We start from the raw sequence: 23,064 nt of genomic DNA on the forward strand, positions 1-23,064 counted from the left end.
TTATTATTATTATCTTTATACATGAATTATTATTATTATCTTTATACATGAATTATTATTATTATCTTTATACATGAATCATTATCATTATCTTTATACATGAATTATTATTATTATCTTTATACATGAATCATTATCATTATCTTTATACATGAATTATTATCATTATCTTTATATATGAATCATTATCATTATCTTTATACATGAATTATTATTATTATCTTTATACATGATTCATTATCATTATCTTTATACATGAATTATTATCTTTATACATGATTCATTATCATTATCTTTATACATGAATTATTATCATTATCTTTATACATGAATTATTATCATTATCTGTATACATGATTCATTATCATTATCTTTATACATGAATTATTATCATTATCTTTATACATGAATCATTATCCTTATCTTTATACATGAATCATTATCATTATCTTTATACATGAATTATTATCATTATCTTTATACATGAATTATTATCATTATCTTTATACATGAATTATTATCATTATCTTTATACATGATTCATTATCATTATCTTTATACATGAATTATTATCATTATCTTTATACATGAATTATTATCATTATCTTTATACATGAATTATTATCATTATCATACATAAAAGGCATATATATAAATTCCTAGTTTGAGGTATCTTTTAAAGGAATTATGCAATGTTCGTTCACATATAGGGAACCTGTGCCTTTAAGCAGATGAATTCATTTCGAGTCACTTAGAGTCAAGTATCAAGTATTAGATGTTAAAGAAGATACTCTCTGGTCTAGGTCAAAAGTATAAGGTGTTATAGAAGATATTCTCCTACAGAAACACTGGCCTAGGTCACAGATATTAGGTTTATAGAAAATGCTCTCCTATTGAAACACTAGTCTAGGCCACAAGTATTAGGTGTTATAGAAGATACTCTCCTATAGAAACACTGGCCTAGGTCACAAGTATTACGTGTTATAGAAGATACTCTCCTATAGAAGCACTGGCCTAGGTCACAAGTATTAGGTGTTATAGAAGATACTCTCCTATAGAAACACTGGCCTAGGTCACAAGTATTACGTGTTATAGAAGATACTCTCCTATAGGAACACTGGTCTAGGTCACAAGTATTACGTGTTATAGAAGATACTCTCCTTTAGGAACACTGGCCTAGGTCACAAGTATTACGTGTTATAGAAGATACTCTCCTATAGGAACACTGGTCTAGGTCACAAGTATTAGGTGTTATAGAAGATACTCTCCTATAGAAACACTGGCCTAGGTCAAAAGTATTACGTGTTATGGAAGATACTCTCCTATGGAAACACTGGCCTAGGTCACAAGTATTACGTGTTATAGAAGATACTCTCCTTTAGAAACACCGGCCTATGTCAAAAGTATTAGGTGTTATAGAAGATACTCTCCTTTAGAAACGCTGGCCTAGGTCACAAATATTAGGTGTTATAGAAGATACTCTCCTATAGGAACACTGGTCTAGGTCAAAAGTATTAGGTGTTATAGAAGATACTCTCCTATAGAAACGCTGGCCTAGGTCACAAGTATTAGGTGTTATAGAAGATACTCTCCTATAGAAACGCTGGCCTAGGTCACAAGTATTAGGTGTTATAGAAGATACTCTCCTTTACAAACACTGGCCTAGTTCACAAATATTAGGTGTTATAGAAGATACTCTCCTATAGTAACACTGGCCTAGGTCACAGGTATTAGGTGTTATAGAAGATACTCTCCTATAGAAACGCTGGCCTAGGTCACAAGTATTAGGTGTTATAGAAGATACTCTCCTTTAGAAACACTGGTCTAGGTCACAAGTATTAGGTGTTATAGAAGATACTCTCCTTTAGAAACACTGGCCTAGTTCACAAATATGAGGTGTTATAGAAGATATTCTCCTATAGAAACGCTGGCCTAGGTCACAAGTATTAGGTGTTATAGAAGATACTCTCCTTTAGAAACACTGGCCTAGGTCACAAGTATTAGGTGTTATAGAAGATACTCTCCTTTACAAACACTGGCCTAGGTCACAAATATTAGGTGTTATAGAAGATACTCTCCTATAGAAACACTGGCCTAGGTCACAAGTATTAGGTGTTATAGAAGATACTCTCCTATAGAAGCACTGGCCTAGGTCACAAGTATTAGGAGTTATAGAAGATACTCTCCTTTAGAAACACTGGCCTAGTTCACAAGTATTAGGTGTTATAGAAGATACTCTCCTATAGAAACACTGGCCTAGGTCACAAGTATTAGGTGTTATAAAAGTTACAATAGCAACACTGGCCTAGGTAACATATATCAGGATCTGGGTGTTGTAGAATTATAGGTTTCAAAAGTAAGTAACATTGATTTTTAATATGTTTTATATAGATATTTTACAACTCATTACTCTTATTTCTCCTTTATAACTCTTAAAATATAAGCTTATTTGCAAATATATTTGGGAAACATAAAATAACAATAGGCGAGAAGATCACATAGCGTAAAACAACATGATTCAAGTTCTGTTTTAATATTCTTAAGCAGAATATAAACAAAAACTTCAACATATTCCTTAAGAATAATATTTCTAATTTAATTGCAATTGTTTCAATTGTTTCCATAGAAACGTGCAGAAACAGAGATAAATAAAGGAGATATCCATACACAGTGGTATTTCTATATCTATGCTGCTGGCCAGACTTCCCCTCCCCTCCAGCTACTTATCATTGATTTCTTTAATACCTGGGCTGATGCTGTTTATGAGAGGTGCTGTTTATGAGAGCCGCTGTTTATCCCCCTTCTCAGTTCTTGACAACTTCGTTTCCCTAATTATTCGAACTCTCCGAACTATTTTAATTCCTAACCTAGAAAGATATAGAGCCTATCAATTGCAATTGGTAATTAAAAATGTTGTCATAATTCACAGTATGGATGGATATACTTCATTAAATATTACTTACCTTTAGGGTATAAACTACAGGTAATAAATCATGAATTAAATTGTTTCCTCGATGACATAAAACGAAAGTAGAAAAGTCCAAAATAAAGTCACGTGTTTCCGGTTAGTCAAATCGTTCCTATGTCATGTCGGACAACCATTCAATGAGACCATTTGTCCAACTTATCGTTACTAATGAATTTTGTCTAATCCCTTTTCTACTGACGACTGTTCGTATGCATCTCCGTCATAATTATTATAATAAGCGTGGAGGGAAAAGGGTCAACATTTCAGAAGAATTCAAGTAATTTTTCCAAGACTAAGTAAAGATAAAGATGACGTCATTATAGTTGCGCATGTCTTTGACAGGCCTTTGTTTACATCCTCTGGTGAGTAGATCATTATAAATTCCTTATGAAATCACATCCAAAATGGTTCCAAGAGTTACAGGAATCGTGCTTCTAGGTACATCTCTCAGATATGGATAAAAAAGGTACGCTTATATGGTTGTCAATGAATTTTGGAAGATATTATTTGATATTTGGGTTGAAGTATTTGGTTTAATTTGTTTATTTCTTGTAATAAATCAGGAAGCAAAACAGCCACCAATGCCAGCTGATTCTAACATGAAATTGGAACAGCCATTGTTTTGCTGGCTCATTTATAACAGATATATGTAAACTTTTCGAAGAATTGGGTTTTTGAAGCATTGATCCAGATTGTTATTTAATCGCTCACTCACTGACAATAGTTGAATAGCTAACTGACCTGACCGTTGAAGCCTATATATGTATATAGGTCTGTAAGTTAATGAGTAGTCCTATATTACTATTAGGTTTTAGATCAGAATAACATGATTAGTCATGTAATAACATAAGCGAGTATAGCTAATATATATGCAACCTAATTAATATTATAATAAAGCTAACTATAGAACTAAAAGCTTATAATATAATTATATTACTTTTATACCAGGTAGGCAAGCTATCTAATATTATGTAAACATTTTGTATTTTATTCATAAAAATTCAAACCTATAAATTACTGCATGCAATAATTGTTCTTTGATGACTTTCATAAATATTTAAAAGTCTTCATTCCATAATTCATTGACTCATATTAATATAGTATTTGTCTGTAAAGTTTCTTTGACATTTGAAAAATCTGCAAAAATAGCTAAATTTCCTCTTCCACATGGCATGGTTTATTGTTAACAAAATATTGTGAAGAATTTATGGAGTTAAAATTACAAAAGTTATATGATTTAACTACTTAAATAAGTTCAGGGTTCTATAAGGGGTTAGGAAAATGTTTTCTGATAATTTTTTGTGCTTTTATCTCGGCTTCTATTTGCATCAGTCCAATTTTCATCCAGTATTATCTAAGCCCCATTGTGACTGGTTAGTTTTATTGGAGTTGCAAAACCCACAGACATCTGTCTGAAAATTGAAATGGTGTAAGTCAATGGTATAACTGTGTCCGATTCACATGTAAAGTTTAGTACAGTAAACCTCTTTACTCTATATTTGTTAGCCCACATGGTGCAGAAAAATGGGACGTAAAACTCATTCATTTCATTTACATTATCTTTATTAATGAAAACATATCAATGAAAATATTTAATTCAGTGCAGGCGAAATGAGGGCAAGCCATTGAAATAAATTCAAGATTCTACACTGAGATCCTAGACTTCCTCTTTTTAGAGATAAGCTACTATCAGCTACTATTGACAAGCAGCTAGTCACTTTTCAACAGAAGGCACTGGTACAGTGTTAAAATTGTGTTTACAAATTGTTTTGATTTCTTGTTGATATAAAATGAATTAAAATCAAAGAAGAAAATCATATAGGGTTGTCATGATTATGAATATTCATGGACTTTAATAGATAATACATTTACTAATTGCCACTAATGATGATGATTAGACAGGACATAATTTTAATATGTTATTTTTTTTTTAAATCTCCCCCTATATGGGAGTCTGTGGTCCCCTTGATCTTATTATTTCCTTTATTTTTTTTTATCCTTTACTGTTATCTTTGTCTATATTTGTTTCACAAAAAGAAACAAGGAAAGACCCCCTATATTCAGTTTTCGGTGACAAGTGGTTGATTAATCAATCTCACAGTTAATTGATTAATTAAATTTAATTAACTAACTGGTTAAAATTCAGTCAAGCTTGTAGTGAATGTGTTGAAGTGTGAATCTTATGTAAGTCTAGAATTATTATTACAGAGACGAGTATGTTAAATTGCATTTCTGTACATTAAATTTCAGATTTTCTAATATTTGAGTTGAAACAGAGTTTGGTGTGATATTTTTTAAGTAAAAGGACTTTATAAAATAATTAAATCACGATTCCGTTTACACGATATCACGCAATTTGATTGGATAACAGCGGTCACATGCATTCGGTTTATATCTCTGTAAACAGAATGTAAAACTTTTATCATTGAGTTTGATTGACGTGACCACTACACGGCCTCGCTGTCGTTCCTAGGAACAGGCCGAATAACACTTCACTATTTTCCAAATAGTTATGATAGAATACAGAATTTATTTCATGGCTTAAGTTATAGGGACACTTTCGCCATCCGTTTGATCAATCATATTTTAGTGTCAGAAATAGGAATTTTTAGCTAAGCTAATTAGTAATATTGTTCACAGCTCACTGTTTCAACTGCCGGACTAGAATGTTACTAGTATCCTCGTACATTGAAAAGAGATTAATCTTAAAATATGATTGCTTCAGTTAGAATGAGGTAATGTCTATTTTTAGCATCAGAACTACAATAAAAAAAAATACTAAATCATAGCGTTATATGTAATTAGATTAAATAAAATCTATGAGTGTTAAACAATGGTTTATAGTTACAATGTAATTAGATTGAATAAAATCTATGAGTGTTATATCATATAAACAATGGTTTATAGTTACAATGTAATTAGATAAAATAAAATCTATGAGTGTTATATCATATAAACAATGGTTTATAGTTACAATGTAATTAAATTAAATAAAATCTATGAGTGTTATATAAACAATGGTTTATAGTTACAATGTAATTAAATTAAATAAAATCTATGAGTGTTATATCATATAAACAATGGTTTATAGTTACAATGTAATTAGATTAAATAAAATCTATGAGTGTTATATCATATAAACAATGGTTTATAGTTACAATGTAATTAGATTAAATAAAATCTATGAGTGTTATATCATATAAACAATGGTTTATAGTTACAATGTAATTAGATTAAATAAAATCTATGAGTGTTATACCATATAAACAATGGTTTATAGTTACAATGTAATTAGATTAAATAAAATCTATGAGTGTTATATCATATAAACAATGGTTTATAGTTACAATGTAATTAAATTAAATAAAATCTATGAGTGTTATATCATATAAACAATGGTTTATAGTTACAATGTAATTAGATTAAATAAAATCTATGAGTGTTATATCATATAAACAATGGTTTATAGTTACAATGTAATTTGTTGAAAACTGATATAGGTAAAGTTGACCACAAAACCGTCTTGACATTACCTTTAACAGTGTTTTGCTGGTCACACTTTAATGAATTTGAATACATATTTCTCCTGTTATATATAGGTATATAAGTTTTTATAACAACTTTTATATGGGCCAATGGACAAGTAGAAATCTTATATAAATATATGTGATACTTCCTTGATTTGTTACATTACATAAGCTATATAAAGAATATTTAATTTGGTTGATGTTGGAACTAGTATTTCATTTCAGTTAAGCCAAAATATTTAAACTTTTGATTATATTTTCTAAGCCAGAATTGTTAAGTTTTTTTTTCAATTATTTCTATCAGAATATTTTCTGGTGTGTTTGATAAGGGCAAAGGCTCAACTTATTTAATAATTTATACACCTAACAATATTGCTTTTAAAGGGACAGTATGCAAATTTTCATTCTGAAGACTGTGGAAGATTACTCCTAAAAATATTTCTAAAATATGCTATTGACGTCTATGTATCTACTTGATCATACTGAATTTGTTTTAAAAGGTTTAATTAAAAACAAATTGTTAATTAAGCAGCTTTAACTAGTTTTGTTGTTGGACCTTATAAAGACTCCATATGTTATGTTAAAACCTTTAAAATACATAGGAGACCTACCAAAAAACATAAAGAACAGTAACATAAAACGTTTCTGCAAACATATTAAATAGTGTTAAGAGTGAAGAAGTTCCTAAAAACTTCTATGTAAAGCACTGGCCAAGATCACAAATAAAGAGATAAATGTTCAATACAAGATAAGGTGAAGTTAGCATAGTTAGTATTAAGTTAAAAAAAACAACCACGAGTAATCTACAATAAACAAAAGTCTATAATATGAAAGTTTTCTTGTTACCAGTTCTAAAAGAAAAGAGTATTATAAGTTTTAAAAAAATTAGTGGGAGGATTTTCTTTAGTTAATTTCAGAAAATTTCAGTAAAAAGGGTTGTTTTTATTTATTTACATCTACTAAAGATAAGTTTTCAGTTTCTTTTTACTGATCTGTAAGTCACAACAAATATTGCAGACACTGAGAATCAAACTTATTTCCTAACCAGCCAGACAACATTGACTCACAATGTCACGAGTCACAGATACACTCCGACCATAGAAAGCAGTCTGATTTCCAAGCTATGACCATCCTTGTCAGATTTATATTAACATTATTTGGAATATGTCTAATGTGAATCTTGATTTCCATCTCATCATTGTTAGATGAAAAAAAGAAGAGGCTACAAGCAAAGGCTTTGCTGCCATCATTGTGAACATACAAATACAAATACAATGTGAATCTTTACGGTGTTCCAAGTGATATCAATGGTTGCTCTGTGCTATTGTGTCAAAATCATCTTACTTTGATTACTCCATCTTAGTTTGATATGATGTACATGTACTTGTTATTGTGTTTGCAGGTTAAGAAACATGCCGTGTTTGCTGTTAACAGATAGGAGGAGATATAATGGTTATGATTTATTGGCCACACAAGATGGTGTCGATGTTAATGAGTTACTGGATGATCAGTCAATCATGTCGCCACAGATGACGGACGGCTCAAGACAGGAGGAGAGTTCGCGGAGGTGTAGATGTAAAAAACATTGTAAATATTGTGATATTATAATATGTGTTCTTGTGTTATTTGTCATGTCGGCTGTCAGTCTGTCTTTAGGTTGGTACAGTTGGTTCGGACTAGAGACTCAACCTGTCATCGATAAGTCCATTGATGCTTTCAGCATTCCAAATCATGAGGCCTACAAACGATATGGAGCATTGCAAATGGCTGAAAGTCAGACAAGACATAGACTCAAACGTGATACTTCTCATAATGATGACCTAAATAAAATGACCATGCATAATGAAGATGAATCTCGAAAGAAACGATCTATAAATAAAAGATGTGCTCTGCGCGTACAGACTGTACCAAGATGGAAAATGCATCTTGTTTATCTAGCGAAAGGCAGTGATAGAAATATGTTTACTAAAGAAAGACTTGAACTGGTACATAAGGTTGAAAAGCAAATCATGAACCATCCTCAATATGGACAGTTTTGTTTTAAAGATCTTCACATGGCCATTATAGATCCAGCTATTAAAGAAAACAAGGGTTGTGCCCCTTTGAATTCGTTAATGACTTATTTTTTTCCAACACAAGACAGTAATGGCCAGATCCATTATGATGGTTTGGGATCCCATATTGATGATGTGGATAGTGCATTAAAGTTTGCTATGAATCATGACGAATTTTATTACTTTGTGGATGAGAAAATAAACAGGACCTATCCTAAAAGTAGATTGATACGAACTGAAGTTTTGTTTGGTTTTCCTTTACCAGGTACGTTTCAAGCAAGAGTTTTTTTCTGTCTTAAACATCTGAATGAAAAGCAGATTGATTCAGACTATCCTTTATCTAAAGGTGCCCTCCCATCATAGCTATCACCATTTGGTTATTGTTGCAAATAAGATTAGCGGCCATGCAACTCTTGTTCTCTCATGCAACTGAGTTGTGTTCAATACTCATGACCACTTTCATTATTCGCAACCATAAGCAACTGATAATCACTATAGTGTGAGGGCACCTGTAGAAATCTATTCTTTAAAGAGGTGCTCAGTTAGTCGTCATTAAGCCTGTGGCATTAAACATTAGCTTTCATAATTATTAGAATTATAATGGAATGCTTTCAGTACATTTTTATATTTTGTCTTTCCAGATTATGAATGTGGTGAATCTCATGAACAGAAAGAAAAATTCAAAAATTTTGAGATCACTTATATTGATATACTGTCAAAGGCTTCAAATGAGTAAGAGATTTATTTAATTATTATCTATCTTCCAATACTGCCAACACAAGCTATCCAATCTAGCTTGAGACCACTTGAGTTTCTTGAGGCATGCTGACAAACCTTGAGTACCATATACCACTCTAAATTGTATTTTGTTTGTAGCTTTACATTAAAATGGAACAGCTAGCCTACTGTTAGTTGTGTAAACAAATAAGGATATTCATTCATCAATTTTTAAATTTTGAATTGCAATTGAGAGGATTTGACAATTGGACACAGCTTTTTATGAATTATCCAACTAACACAAGACTAACATCTGCATATTTCAGTCAAAGCAAAAAGCTATTTGTCTTTCTAAAGAGTCTCCATTAATGAGAAATATATAAAAATGATCATACAAAGGTGCCCTCACACCATAGCGATTACCAGTTGCACATTGTTGGGAATTATGAAAATGGCCATGAGTTCCAAACGTAACATACATCTAACATACGTCTTCTTATTTGCAACCATACACAACTGTTGATTGTTATGGTGTGAGGGTGTAAGATAGGTGGTCTTAAGATCATTATTCATAAAATTTGTATATTTCAGTAAAGTGCAAGTTTTGTACGGTGGTAATGAACTGTTTGATTATGAAATAGACTCAACATTTTGGGGTGACATCACAATGGCAGCTTATTCTCTAGGGTCTATATTCATAATAATGTTTATTTTGACCTCCTTCTCACCCTGGCTGACTGTCTGTGGAATCTGGAGTATCCTACTAAGTTTTCCTGTTGCCTTCTTTTTTTATCGTGTTGTGTTCAAGATTAACGCTCTAGGAATATTAAATGGAGCTGCAGCCTTCGTTATTATTGGCATAGGTAAGTGTTTTGCTTAGACCAGGCCTGTTCAACCTACGACCCGCGGGCCAGCTGCAGCGTGCGGCATCATGTAAAATTTGAGTGAAATGCGGTCGCAAGCAAATACTTCGTTTGCTCTTGTCACTGTCGGTGTGGCCCGCAGATTGTCTCTGCCTATTCTGATATCGAAACCTGTTATATCCGCGCTGTTATATCAAAGTATGACGTCTAATGAATCTAACCAATCAAATCGTTAACGAGGTCTGACCTCGTGTGAAACGGTGATTTTACGTCAAATATGTCTGTTATTTTCAATGCACATTGAAATACGTTATTGAATAAGTAAAAAATTGCACATTTCTCGTTGTTAATTCCACGATTCATTGATGGTTGGTTATGTGGCCCACGGCCAATTCGCATCCCCTATATGAGGCTCGCCGTTGCAGAAAGGTTGCACAGGTCTGGCTTAGACGAGGGTGGAGTTAAAGAAACGGTTGTAGTGCTGAGTCATGTGGTGACGGCAGAATTTGATGCTGATTCCTACATATAATCTCTTGTTTTGATGTTGCAAACTTGAGCACAGATTGGTGATAACTACCAGAAACTCGTGTTTAGTGCTGAATTGAGTGGTAACTCTAAGAGTAATTAGCAACAGCAGAATATGATGCAGATTCACATCTTTGATCTCTTGTTGTGACGACAGCCAATTTGACCACACATTATTTAAAGTTTTTCTGGCACCATTCTGAGTTTTCTGACCTCCTGTCCAATGCCTGTAGGTTCTGTTATTCCAGAATTACTTAATATCATACTTTGAACATTGTATTACGAACACTGATAGCAGCGATTTGCACCATTCCTATTTTCAGTCAAACGTCTGTACTCTGTGGGCCTTGCTATTTCACAAGAACTAAGTGTACTATGACGAGGCTATTATTAGATTTTTGTCTTTGAATACGATCTACTCACTGCGAGAAGTCTTCCTGATGTCCTGACAATCCCTTTAAAGAGAAATCTTTTTGTATTTTATTGATTTATCTTTATTCTCAATTCCAGGTGTAGATGACGTGTTTGTATTTATAAATATTTATCACCAATCAAATCATCGCTCTGAATTAACCTCTCGTATATTTTATACTCTTCGTACTGCCGGTGTCGCTACTTTTTTTACTTCATTTACTACTGCAGCAGCCTTTGCCGCTAATATAGCCTCTTCGGTAAGTTCAATGAAATAAAGTAAAAATTTTACGTCCTTTTTCCTGGCCTTGATTTATATAAAGTTTATTATAGGAAATTTTGCAAGTACAGTGGTAGCATTTGGCACCTGAAATGTGGCAGTTGTCTCCAGTCGTTTGGTTCAGGTACAATTAACTGCTATCCCTCTTGTTATAGTTCAGGAGGAATCCTTACAAATTGGCCCTTATTTCAATACTTAGTATTACCATACCAAATATTTTATTTTAGATTTGCTTTAGATTCCTGCTGTCTATGAATTTGTTGATCATTATTCATTAATCTAAAAAAATGACCTTTAAATAAAAACTTAGAATTACCTCACCAAGTAATATAATAATTATTTGATGTTTCTTTGAACAAATGTTCCGAACTGGTCTCAAAGTGTAGACATTAGAATAAGTTCTACTTGTCTAACTTCAGTAAAAACACAGGCTGAAAATTAGGTTGTCTGAAGATCGCATAGCATGACTTTATTGATCATTCATTACTCTAACAAAATGACCCTTATTTAAAAACTTAGTATTAGCTTACCTTGTCATTTATTTGTTGATATTTGTTGTAGATTCCTGCCGTCTATGAGTTTGGGTTATTCATGTCTTTAATTGTATGTTCGTGTTGGATAACTGTGTTTATTGTTATGCCACCTACTCTGTATTTGTGGCAGAGACTCTTCTCTAGATGCGAACTCCGATGTTACAGAGGGTAGGTATTTTATTTTATCAGAAATATTTTTTGGATTGTAAATCTTTTGAAAGAAAGCTTTTGTTAAAAACATTAAAACAGTGATATAAACTCTTGACATATATTTCATGGTTTGTGAACGCTCTTGATGCAATCAACTCTTTCTATCAATTGGTTCAGCTTCTATTTGCTTCCAGCTATAAATGGGCATTACAGATTAAACATTTTGTTTCAAAAATTTTATATATAATGGCTTGTGTTTTATATGGTTATTACAGATGTAAAGGGAAAACAACAGACTGTGAAAGTGATGGCAGTACCAGTACCCATAGCTCTAGTATCTCAGCCTCTGGTAGTATAGATGTACCTATGTTACAAATAGATGATGACCCTACAGGTAAGAACCCTGGGGATTTAGGTAGGGGTCATCCTGAATAAGGGTTTTGACATGGTATTATTAAGAAGTGAGACGAATAGGGGCGTGGTTTGGACATGACGGGTAGGGGTGTACATAGGGGACTGTGGGAGAGAGCAAAACAGACTGTGGAGATGTGAACAGTACCAATACTCATAACTGTAAGTCAACAGTTATTTCTTTGAAGCGACTTAAAGAGATTGTTTTCTAAAACATTTTCCTGTTGGCATGTGATTGAATTTAAACAAATGTCAAGTGAATAGAAGATGTAATGAAGATTATTTTTACAGCCACATTTAATACTGAAACTGGTAATGATGAACCTATGATAGTACTTGATCCAGTGTTCGAAACACCACAACACACACCAAATACATCCACGATGCCAGGCTTTAACATAGGGAAATACATCCTCAAGTTCCTGTCAAACTATATAGCTCCAGTTATAACTCACATCAAGGGAAAGTGGATCATTATTGGTACGTAGGATTGAATTGTTAATTGATTGAGAATAGAACTTGTTCAGTAATGATGTTGGATGTTGGTCCTTCATACGATGTATGGCTAAAATTGATCATTTCAAGTTGTCTTTAGTGGTGAAGAGATAATTTCAAATATCTTTATGTAAGTCTAGAAGCAGTGTTCAAACTGAATGTGATGGTTCAAATAACTGAGTAGAGAAAAAAATTAAGAAAGTATTACTTCCTTGATAAAATTTAATGGAAAACCAAGGATAATTTGGAAATTGATATCTGTGTGCACAAGAGAAAGATTAACACAATTCTTTTTTTTTTAAGTTAGTCATATATTACTCCCCTTTAACCTGTACAACATTTAGAGCTTTATTTGCCGGCCTAGATTTAGTGGAGCTCTAAAAAGATTTGAAATTGTTAAAGTTTATCCAAAATTTTTCACTGTTTGAAATAAGGCAATATGTCTTTTGTCCATTTCAGGTGTTCATTTGTGTATACTTATGACATCAATTGGGTTGTTATCGCAACTCCAACCGGCCTCTCATCCACCACAACTGTTTCATCCAGATACCAATCTTCAACAACTGTTAGATCTGAAGGCTAATTTTAGTATCTTAGATAATCTGCGGTGTGATCGATGTTCTGGTCTTTATATGGTAAGTACTGTCAGTTAGTAACAGATGGGAATGTTCGGGTCTTTATATGATAAGTACTGTCAGTCAGTAACAGTAGGGGATGTTCTGGTCTTTATATTGCAAGTACTGTCAGTTAGTAACAGTAGGGAATGTTCTGGTCTTTATATGGTAAGTACTGTCAGTTAGTAACAGTAGGGAATGTTCTGGTCTTTATAGGGTAAGTACTGTCAGTTAGTAACAGTAGGGGATGTTCTGGTCTTTATAGGGTAAGTACTGTCAGTAAGTAACAGTAGGGGATGTTCTGGTCTTTATAGGGTAAGTACTGTCAGTTAGTAACAGTAGGGGATGTTCTGGTCTTTATATGGTAAGTACTGTCAGTAAGTAACAGTAGGGGATGTTCTGGTCTTTATATTGTAAGTACTGTCAGTTAGTAACAGTAGGGAATGTTCTGGTCTTTATATGGTAAGTACTGACAGTTAGTAACAGTAGGGAATGTTCTGGTCTTTATAGGGTAAGTACTGTCAGTCAGTAACAGTAGGGAATGTTCTGGTCTTTATATGGTAAGAACTGTCAGTAACAGTAGGGAATGTTCTGGTCTTTATATGGTAAGAACTGTTAGTAACAGTAGGGGATGTTCTGGTCTTTATATGGTAAGTACTGTCAGTAACAGTAGGGGATGTTCTGGTCTTTATGTTATAAGTACTGTCAGTTAGTAACAGTAGGGGATATTATGGTCTTTATATTGTAAGTACTGTCAGTTAGTAACAATAGGGAATGTTCTGGTCTTTATATGGTAAGTACTGTCAGTTAGTAACAGTAGGGAATGCTCTGGTCTTTATATTGTAAGTACTGTCAGTTAGTAACAGTAGGGGATGTTCTGGTCTTTATATGGTAAGTACTGTCAGTTAGTAACAGTAGGGAATGTTCTGGTCTTTATATCGTAAGTACTGTCAGTCAGTAACAGTAGGGGATGTTCTGGTCTTTATATTGTAAGTACTGTCAGTCAGTAACAGTAGGGAATGCTCTGGTCTTTATATGGTAAGTACTGTCAGTTAGTTACAGTAGGAAATGTTCTGGTCTTTATATTGTAAGTACTGTCAGTTAGTAACAGTAGGGAATGCTCTGGTCTTTATATGGTAAGTACTGTCAGTAACAGTAGGGGATGTTCTGGTCTTTATATGGTAAGTACTGTCAGTAACAGTAGGGGATGTTCTGGTCTTTATATTGTATGTACTGTCAGTCAGTAACAGTAGGGAATGTTCTGGTCTTTATATTGTAAGTACTGTCAGTCAGTAACAGTAGGGAATGCTCTGGTCTTTATATGGTAAGTACTGTCAGTTAGTAACAGTAGGGGATGTTCTGGTTTTTATATGGTAAGTACTGTCAGTCAGTAACAGTAGGGAATGTTCTGGTCTTTATATTGTAAGTACTGTCAGTCAGTAACAGTAGGGAATGTTCTGGTCTTTATATTGTAAGTACTGTCAGTCAGTAACAGTAGGGAATGTTCTGGTCTTTATATTGTAAGTACTGTCAGTTAGTAACAGTAGGGGATGTTTTGTATTAGTTTTGAAATTTTAAGTTGAAAATACGAGATAATCATTAATTAAGCTGGACTTTTCATTGTTTTTTTTTTAGCTTTATGGACATTGTGTTGCACTAGAGACCTTATAAAATCCTGAAAGTACAAAAAAGGCATGTCACGATTTAGAAAGGCACAGTAACCTCTACAATGCCATTGAGTGCTTTCCATTCCTTTAGATCAATCATTTATCTCAAACATTAAAAAAATTGAAGTTTTTTCAAATTCTCTTTTGATTCTCATTCTGATTGTGATAAAGACTTTTCCTTTTTATTTACCAGAGCCGATATCCCTCCTCCAAACCTAAAGTTAGTCAGCCCAAGCATAATGCCCTCCTACCTCCGATATTTAATCATGCCACATTGCCACAGAAACCACAGACTTTACCACAAACTACCACACTATCTACCACAGAGGAAAACACAGCTGTACCACATACCACTGCAAGCCCTACCACAGAACCTACCACCACTCTTAAAACAACCACTCAGAAAGGTCTGTTGATTTACGCTCAAGTGAAATAATTGTGCTACTTGATATCCAATATAATTGCATAATTGCTGGTGATGATTCAAATTGTCAACACATGCAGTAAATTATTAAAACGTTTGAGGGTGGTCGAAATTAACAACTTACCATTTTTTCATATTATTCATTGTATTGCCCCATTGTATGAGCTGAATGTTAGACAGGACCATGTCCTCATGTATTGAATCTAATCCTGATACATGTAAAATTTATTATTGTAAGAGTTACAGTTTACTATTAAATTATTAATGAACACATGATGGATATGTGTCTGGCATAGATTCGGATCGTTAGTACCTTGTTTATTATTTCGCATGTTTTTCTTGAAACCCAGCAATGCAATCGTTTATGTTTCAATAATGCCAAACTCACTCTTTGAGAATTATTTTGATTCTTGAAAAAAATTCATTCATGAAAAATTTATTTTGATTTCAGTCACGTTACATCATGAAATGAGACACCACCCAACACCACGACCAGTATACCCTAACCGTCCAAAATGGAAGCCTGCAGAAAGAGATACTGCCAAGCCTGTGAAAGAAGGATTTAATGCCTGTAAAAATAATAGTTGTAACAATGTTAAAGATAGACCCAGAATTCAGTCTGGTACCACAGTGTATGTTGTATTTGGTATTAAAGAATTGATGTTGCCTAAAGTCAGAACTGGACATGTCATTAATGAAGATAAGGTGAATACAGTTGTGCTTTATTTTGTGTGATTATACAAGCACTTCTTTTTTACCACAATATTACAAAAGCTTCTAATTACATCTAAGAGCATTTGTGATGATGACTTTATGAGAGCTTAGTTTTAGTGGAATTCCTAGAAACATAGACATCTGACTGAAAATGGAATGGAACAAACTTGATGCTATCAGTGTCCTCGAAACACAAAAAAAAGTTTTAAAATCTCATTAAACCTCAGTTTCAAGTCTTTCTAACTTTATATCCCTTTTATCCATGATAAAATATTAAGTATTTTTGTGAGTATTTTGAAATTATTTTGAAATTCAAAAAAAGAAGCTTTGTCTAAACAAATATTTCTCCATGTTTTAGGGTACTGTAATGTATAATGATGAACTACCAGAAGCTTTTAGTATGAATAATCTACAATCAGACAAAACAAAGAAAATCCTATCAGATTTATGTACAATCTGTCACCGGATAGCTCAAAATCATCACCTGGTTCAAAATGGCAGTGCTCAATGTATTCCTGCTCGTAAGTTTTTAGAAATTGTTATGTATTGATGAGTCAGGGAGGTTCAGTAAATTAATTAATACAATAAATTGTGAAAAATGTTAGCTCCACAAAGATATAAATTAAAGTTACATTTGTGTTTCCATATTTTGATATAACTGCAAAACTACTATCTGTTCTAATGTTGGCGAGAACATTGCAGTTTTTTTATAGGTGGAACACAGCTAATATTTCTAGAATATTATTCAGGCAACAATAAACATTTGAATTCTTAGAACTTTTTCCACAAGAAATCATCTCTTGATGTTTTCCCCTGTCAGTGATGAAGGTCTGGTGCGTTATTCTAGTTTTGTTATTTTTATTTCTTGCTTTTGTATTGCTTGTTCAGTTTTTTATTTCGATCTTTAAGAGTTAAAATTTCAAAAATTTTACCCTTGAATGAATATATTAACAGCATAATATTGCTATAAAGATCAAAATTTTACTTTTCTATTTTTCAGAAGTACCGTATCAAATGCAACGTTTTATAGATATGATACCAGAATGTCGTAACTTACCCCAGAGTTTAGAATCCTACCATCATCAACATTTAGATCACGCCCTTGGTGGATTGAACGTTAATCGTACATTAAAATGGATTGCATTCGCCTTTGAATCGGTGAGTTGTAGACTATTTTGCATGTCCAACCTATGAAGGTAAAACAGTTTCTCATGTTTTGTGATCCTGCTACTAGTGTAAATTGACAAAAACCATACATATTATTATTTAAAATATGTAATTAGAACCATCTTTTGAGGACTGCTGTACTTAAAGATTTATAGCATACATAATAAATTCTATCTTATTTATCAACAATGTGGTTTTCATAATTAGAATGTACTCTTTATCCTCTTTTTAACTATTTTTGACTTGACAGTGAAATGAAATATTTCATATCATAAAATTTTGCATAATATAAAATAATACAACTGGAATGTTGATATGACTGACTGCCGTAAAGATTATGCAGCATTGAAATTGTTGATTTGAACTTTTCATATTTGGGTGTGAAATCAGATTTAAATTTCTGTGTTAAGATTATTGACTGCTAAGTAACATAACAAACTATTAACATCATTACATTCTCTGTTTTGCTATTCCCAGATAATTTAGATCTGTGTACATCGCACCATGACCATTTTAATATAAAAATAAAAATCTGTACAAGCAAAAAATAAAATTCAGTACAGGCATTGCAATTCCATTAATCAAAATCTAGTCCAAAGCATGGCAAAATCAAGAGTAAAATATTATAGTAGAAGAATCCTCCAAAGAGAAGTACCATCAGGTGTTTTGAAAAGAGGAAGCATGGTCTGCTTCGCTCGACACCCGCCACTACTATTTAGATCAACATCATGAAATACAAGCAGATCAATTCCGTTAATCAAAATCTTGTGGAAAGCATGGCAAAATCAAGAGTAAATATATAATAGTAGTGGACTCCTCCAAAGAGAATTACCATCATTACATTCATACCAATTCATCCTGGTAATTTCAGACCACATCTAAAGGGGATTCCTACTTCAAGGCTTACCAGAAATATTTAGAGTGGGATAGATTTATAGAAAAGATAAAAACTGATATATTGGATGCTGACTCACCATTACGAGATATTTACCAGACGTCAGAGTTTTGGAAAAAGGTAAGATTTGATGTGACGACACATTGATGATACTGTGCCTGAATAAAGTGAAGAGCATATTTTTTCAGAAAAAATAATTATTCTTGTAAATTTTATACAGATGAAAAAATATCCCAAATATACAATATTTGCTATGTGGACTGTTCCAATGGGATACTTAGTTGGCAAACTTATCACATGTATAAAATGATAAATAAATCAAAGCCATAGCATAAAATAGTGATTGAATGTGCCTTATATTGATTTCAAGTCAGAATTGACGAATTAAAGTCACAGCATCCTTTGGTTCAACTCTTGTATTATTTTATGCCTGCATAATTTTCATGAATGCAAAACATCTGCCTAATTTTTAGAACAAAATTTATTCAGAGCCATGTAAATACAATTTTGAAGCTATAATGATAAAGATGTGATGATATATTTTATGTAATGTGTTATATTATAGGTTATGAAACAGAAACAGTATAATAAAGAGCTTCTATGTAGTAAAACGTGCTATAACTTTGATTTAAACTATAAACATTGCTAAGTGTCTTTCTCTCGTTCTATATACAACAGAAAGGGCATTTTTGAGATCATTTTATAAGTCTAAATCTTTTACAGGTTATGATAGAAATAGTAGCAGTATACAGTGCTATATATGGTTTAGTTTTATCGTTAGTTATCTGTATTATAGCCGTGGCTATATTCACTGGTCATGTTGTACTGTTGTCAATAGTGGCTTTTACTATCATTGGTGAGTAGGATTGTTCAGAATATAATGGTAATGTTTGTAACAATATTGACCTAATAAGCCTCTTGACAATATTGTGGTGAATCACCGATGTCGAGCATCAGATTATTTACTTTATATTGTCCAATCATCTGTGCTTATCATACTAATGGCTCATCATTAAAGTTAATGTTTTTTTTTTACTCTTCGTCCCTATCCGCGCGGACGTTGCTGCAGCACGTCCCAAATCATCACTTAACAATGTTAAACTAAATTCAATATTTATATTTGATGGACTTTATTAGTTAGATCATATTAAATAACATTTTCGTTACAAAGAAATGGGTGGAGGCAGCGAAACAGTTTTACTTAACCTATCGCTACCTATCAGTCAAAATGTCACATGATTGAGAAATATATCTACATCTTAAGAGCGTTCTGATTCTATATCACAGAAAATTATGTTATGCTGAGCTAGCTACATTGACACGACAATTGTGTATTATAACCACGCAAAACTGCTCTAGAACACCAATAGTACAAGGTGGATAACTCTTGTATGACAAAAGTGAGCTGGAATAATTACATGACACTTGTAATGCTCTTATATGCAACAGCATCTCAGCAAATTAAATTCAAGAAATTTATTTTTCTGTTTTCAGCAATGATATGTTGTGTGGTAGGAATATTTTATATGGCTGGTTGGGAGATGGGAGCTATAGAGGCTATCTCACTGTCTATCTTGGTCGGTTCCTCTGTGGATTATTGTGTTCATCTGGTAGAAGGCTATATCATAGCAGGCAAGACTGTTCTAATGGAAGGCAGAGTAAGTATGGTTTGTACTAGGCTGGTTTTGTATTATTGCAACCACATGTCTGATTTGTTTAATTAGTTTCTTGTTGAGTCCCCTAATTACTTTTTGATTTGGTCAGTTTATTAAGAGATTAAAATTTGTAAGAAAATGATATATGAGAAACTTGGAGAAAGGAATAAGACTCTCTTAGTAATATTCAACACATGAAACTAAATTTCAATGAAGTTGATGTATCTTGCATTAATTATATTGGATGGATGAATTAGACAAGTATGGACTAATAAACCTTAATGGCTATTGCGTGAAAGCTGTTGAATGTTGTGAAAAGGCTGATTTAAATTCTTGTTTCTGATATTCTTGAAAATACAATTTAACAAATCCATAAATCTTGAAATTGAAAGATTGGTTTCTTTGAAAAAATTCTTTTTCTTTGATATTTCAGAAAAATAAGGAGTTACGAAAAGAAAGAACAATCTACGCATTACGTCATATTGGGGTGGCTATAATAAGTAGTGCCATTACAACAATAATCGCTGCAATCCCGTTAACACAAACAGTTATTCAGCCTTTTAGTAAATTTGGTGATATTTTATTGATTAATACGTCTATTTCTATATTGTTTACTATTACTCTATGTGCTCCATTATTATCTACCTTTGCTCCAGCCAGATATAAGGCCTCTCTGAAAGCCATGTTAAAGGCGTTCATCGGTACATGTATAAGTATATGTGTTATTGTGATTATTATATATATTATTTCTAAAACTGCTTTTCCAGTCCCAGGTCCCAATGGAAATCCTATTTTTCCGTGAGTTTTTTAATGGATTGAATGCCTATCGTGATAATGAGTTTAAGTTATTAGATACAAAACAGAATAGATGTCAAATATATCATTTTTTTTCTGGGGTTAAACTAAAAGATCTGTGGATTTTCAGAAAAGAAAAAATAAGTTCTCAATGACATACTGAAGATATTATCATAAGCTTAGCAGCTACAAGCCAAGAACTGTTACACAATTTATATTTAGTTACCTTGATAACAGAAGAATCACTATTTAAATAGCAAATTTACACATGACATATTTTTCTCTAATTCCATGATGGTAGACATCATAGTAGCAATATTTCTGTGCTCAATTTTTTCCTTGTGCTCTGGATATGAAATTGTTATGCTTTAAAGTCATTCATAGCACATAGAAAAACTTTTAATCAATTGCTTTAATATACGGTTATTTATTAATTTAAATTGATAATGAAAATGAAGTAACTTATTTAGTTGTGGAAAAATCAAACATAGTTTATTTAGACATTATAACAGCAGAATCAGGGATGTAGCCTGTTTGAGATTTTAGGTCTTTTGTGGTCTAATTTAACTAAGCCATGAGGGTAAAATACCTTTCGAATTATAGAAAAGTTCATATTTGGCTTCAGCAAGTGTTTTATTCTAACATTTGCAAACCTATGACGAAATAATTTCACAATGCCCCAAATTACAAAGATTTGTTGTTGTTGGCTTGCTTGGCTAGTCTCATCTGGACCCCTAGATTCTCATAGTCTACCCCCCTGAACATTACAAGTAACAAATTGATTCTGCTAGATTTTGCGACTAGATGCAACTACAGACAATAGTTGAAATAACAGTTATATATGTTACAAGTAGTAAATGGAAAATATCTGTACATTTATTTTACTATTTATCCCATAATTCTTATCATATGTACAAATATAGTCCCAAATGATGCTTTATTAACAGAACACACAAGGGAATATAGTATAGTACTTCTTTAATAACAAAGTAATCTGATGATTACACGTGTAAATTGTGTTGAAATGTTATGTACTTTGTTATTAAAGAAGTGAGTTATACGGTACTGTAATATTTTCTTTATGTTTTTGTTATTTGTGTTCTACGCTTCTAAAACTCTGATGCTTTATTAAGTTTTATGATTTTAAAGGTCTTTGTGTAGAGGGTATGTGCTGGTTTACTTGGCCTATGTTGAAATATAACTAAACTAAATTTTAAACCAAACTTTTTTTTCAAATTTATAAGTTTTTAAAATTCATAAAACAAGGCTTAATCGCTCTACTAACTTTAATAGAAAATCAAAATGTTTTTTACAATTTAACAGAAATTAATATATATGTGGCCAATAGGTAACATGAAATTGATACATACTCTCCCTTTTGATATGTTTTCAGTGTATTTCATACTTGAATATGATTTAATCTTCATCTAGAAGAAGAAGTAGACGTAACATCAGAAAATAAAACTACTAAAAATATTCGACCCTTTAAGCAAAGTTTCAATTCGCATTATTTTAGCTTGATAAAGATTCCTGCAATTTGAATTGAAACGTTGCTAAAATTAAAGAAAGGAGTAGTATATCCATAAGAGTGTTTTATTGTCTCATTAGGAATATATTTTTATTATTATATATATTTAAGCTAATTATCTCCTGTTTTTAAAGTATAATGTTTTAGTTTCCAAATTTGATGAAAATGCAGAACAATAACATCTTTCTTTTGTGTTTTTCTGTAGCTACTGAACTCCACCATAAAATTGAAAAACGACACACCAAGATCTGCAATTCGATCAGATGTTCAGGATGTTTTACTTGTAAAATTTTACTATAGATTGCAGAATTTATATTAATAATATAACAATTAAGTAGATATCGTCTATCAAAAACATTTCTGCCCTCTGGGTCCGATCTAAAACATTTACATTCACTGTTCGCCTGTATCCGTTATGTTTGTTTTATTCTGAAAGCATAAGAAACAATAAAGAGTCTATTCTAATACAAGACTAACAAACCTAAGTGGCTATCCTTGTGCAAATTTCCGTCTTTGTTATTCAATTGAACACTATCAAGAAAAAAAATCTTGGATATTTTACAAAACATTTTGTAGCTGTTTTTTTTCTATTGTATATATTTACACATTCTTTACAAAATGTTCTATTTTTATAATATTGTAGGCATTTTCATTTGATACTTTTACATGTC

At 32.2% G+C, this 23,064-nt stretch overlaps 1 protein-coding gene across 1 annotated transcript; it reads left to right on the top strand.

Moving 5' to 3' along the window:
• Positions 1 to 7,907: 7,907 nt before the first annotated feature.
• On the top strand, positions 7,908 to 20,872 carry LOTGIDRAFT_153557 (hypothetical protein; the record flags this gene model as incomplete). The annotated part of the gene is made up of 18 exons (XM_009059587.1): positions 7,908 to 8,814; positions 9,191 to 9,281; positions 9,858 to 10,129; positions 11,165 to 11,325; positions 11,907 to 12,046; positions 12,304 to 12,422; positions 12,731 to 12,919; positions 13,394 to 13,569; positions 13,765 to 13,814; positions 14,114 to 14,198; positions 15,409 to 15,622; positions 16,091 to 16,344; positions 16,712 to 16,874; positions 17,354 to 17,511; positions 18,392 to 18,535; positions 19,139 to 19,271; positions 19,910 to 20,073; positions 20,504 to 20,872. 18 exons carry the CDS (start codon positions 7,908 to 7,910, stop codon positions 20,870 to 20,872), a joined length of 3,789 nt encoding a protein of 1,262 aa, XP_009057835.1.
• Between the last annotated feature and the right edge of the window lie 2,192 nt (positions 20,873 to 23,064).

The sequence above is a fragment of the Lottia gigantea genome (assembly GCF_000327385.1).
Source record: "Lottia gigantea unplaced genomic scaffold LOTGIsca_4, whole genome shotgun sequence".
NCBI lineage: Eukaryota > Metazoa > Mollusca > Gastropoda > Lottiidae > Lottia > Lottia gigantea.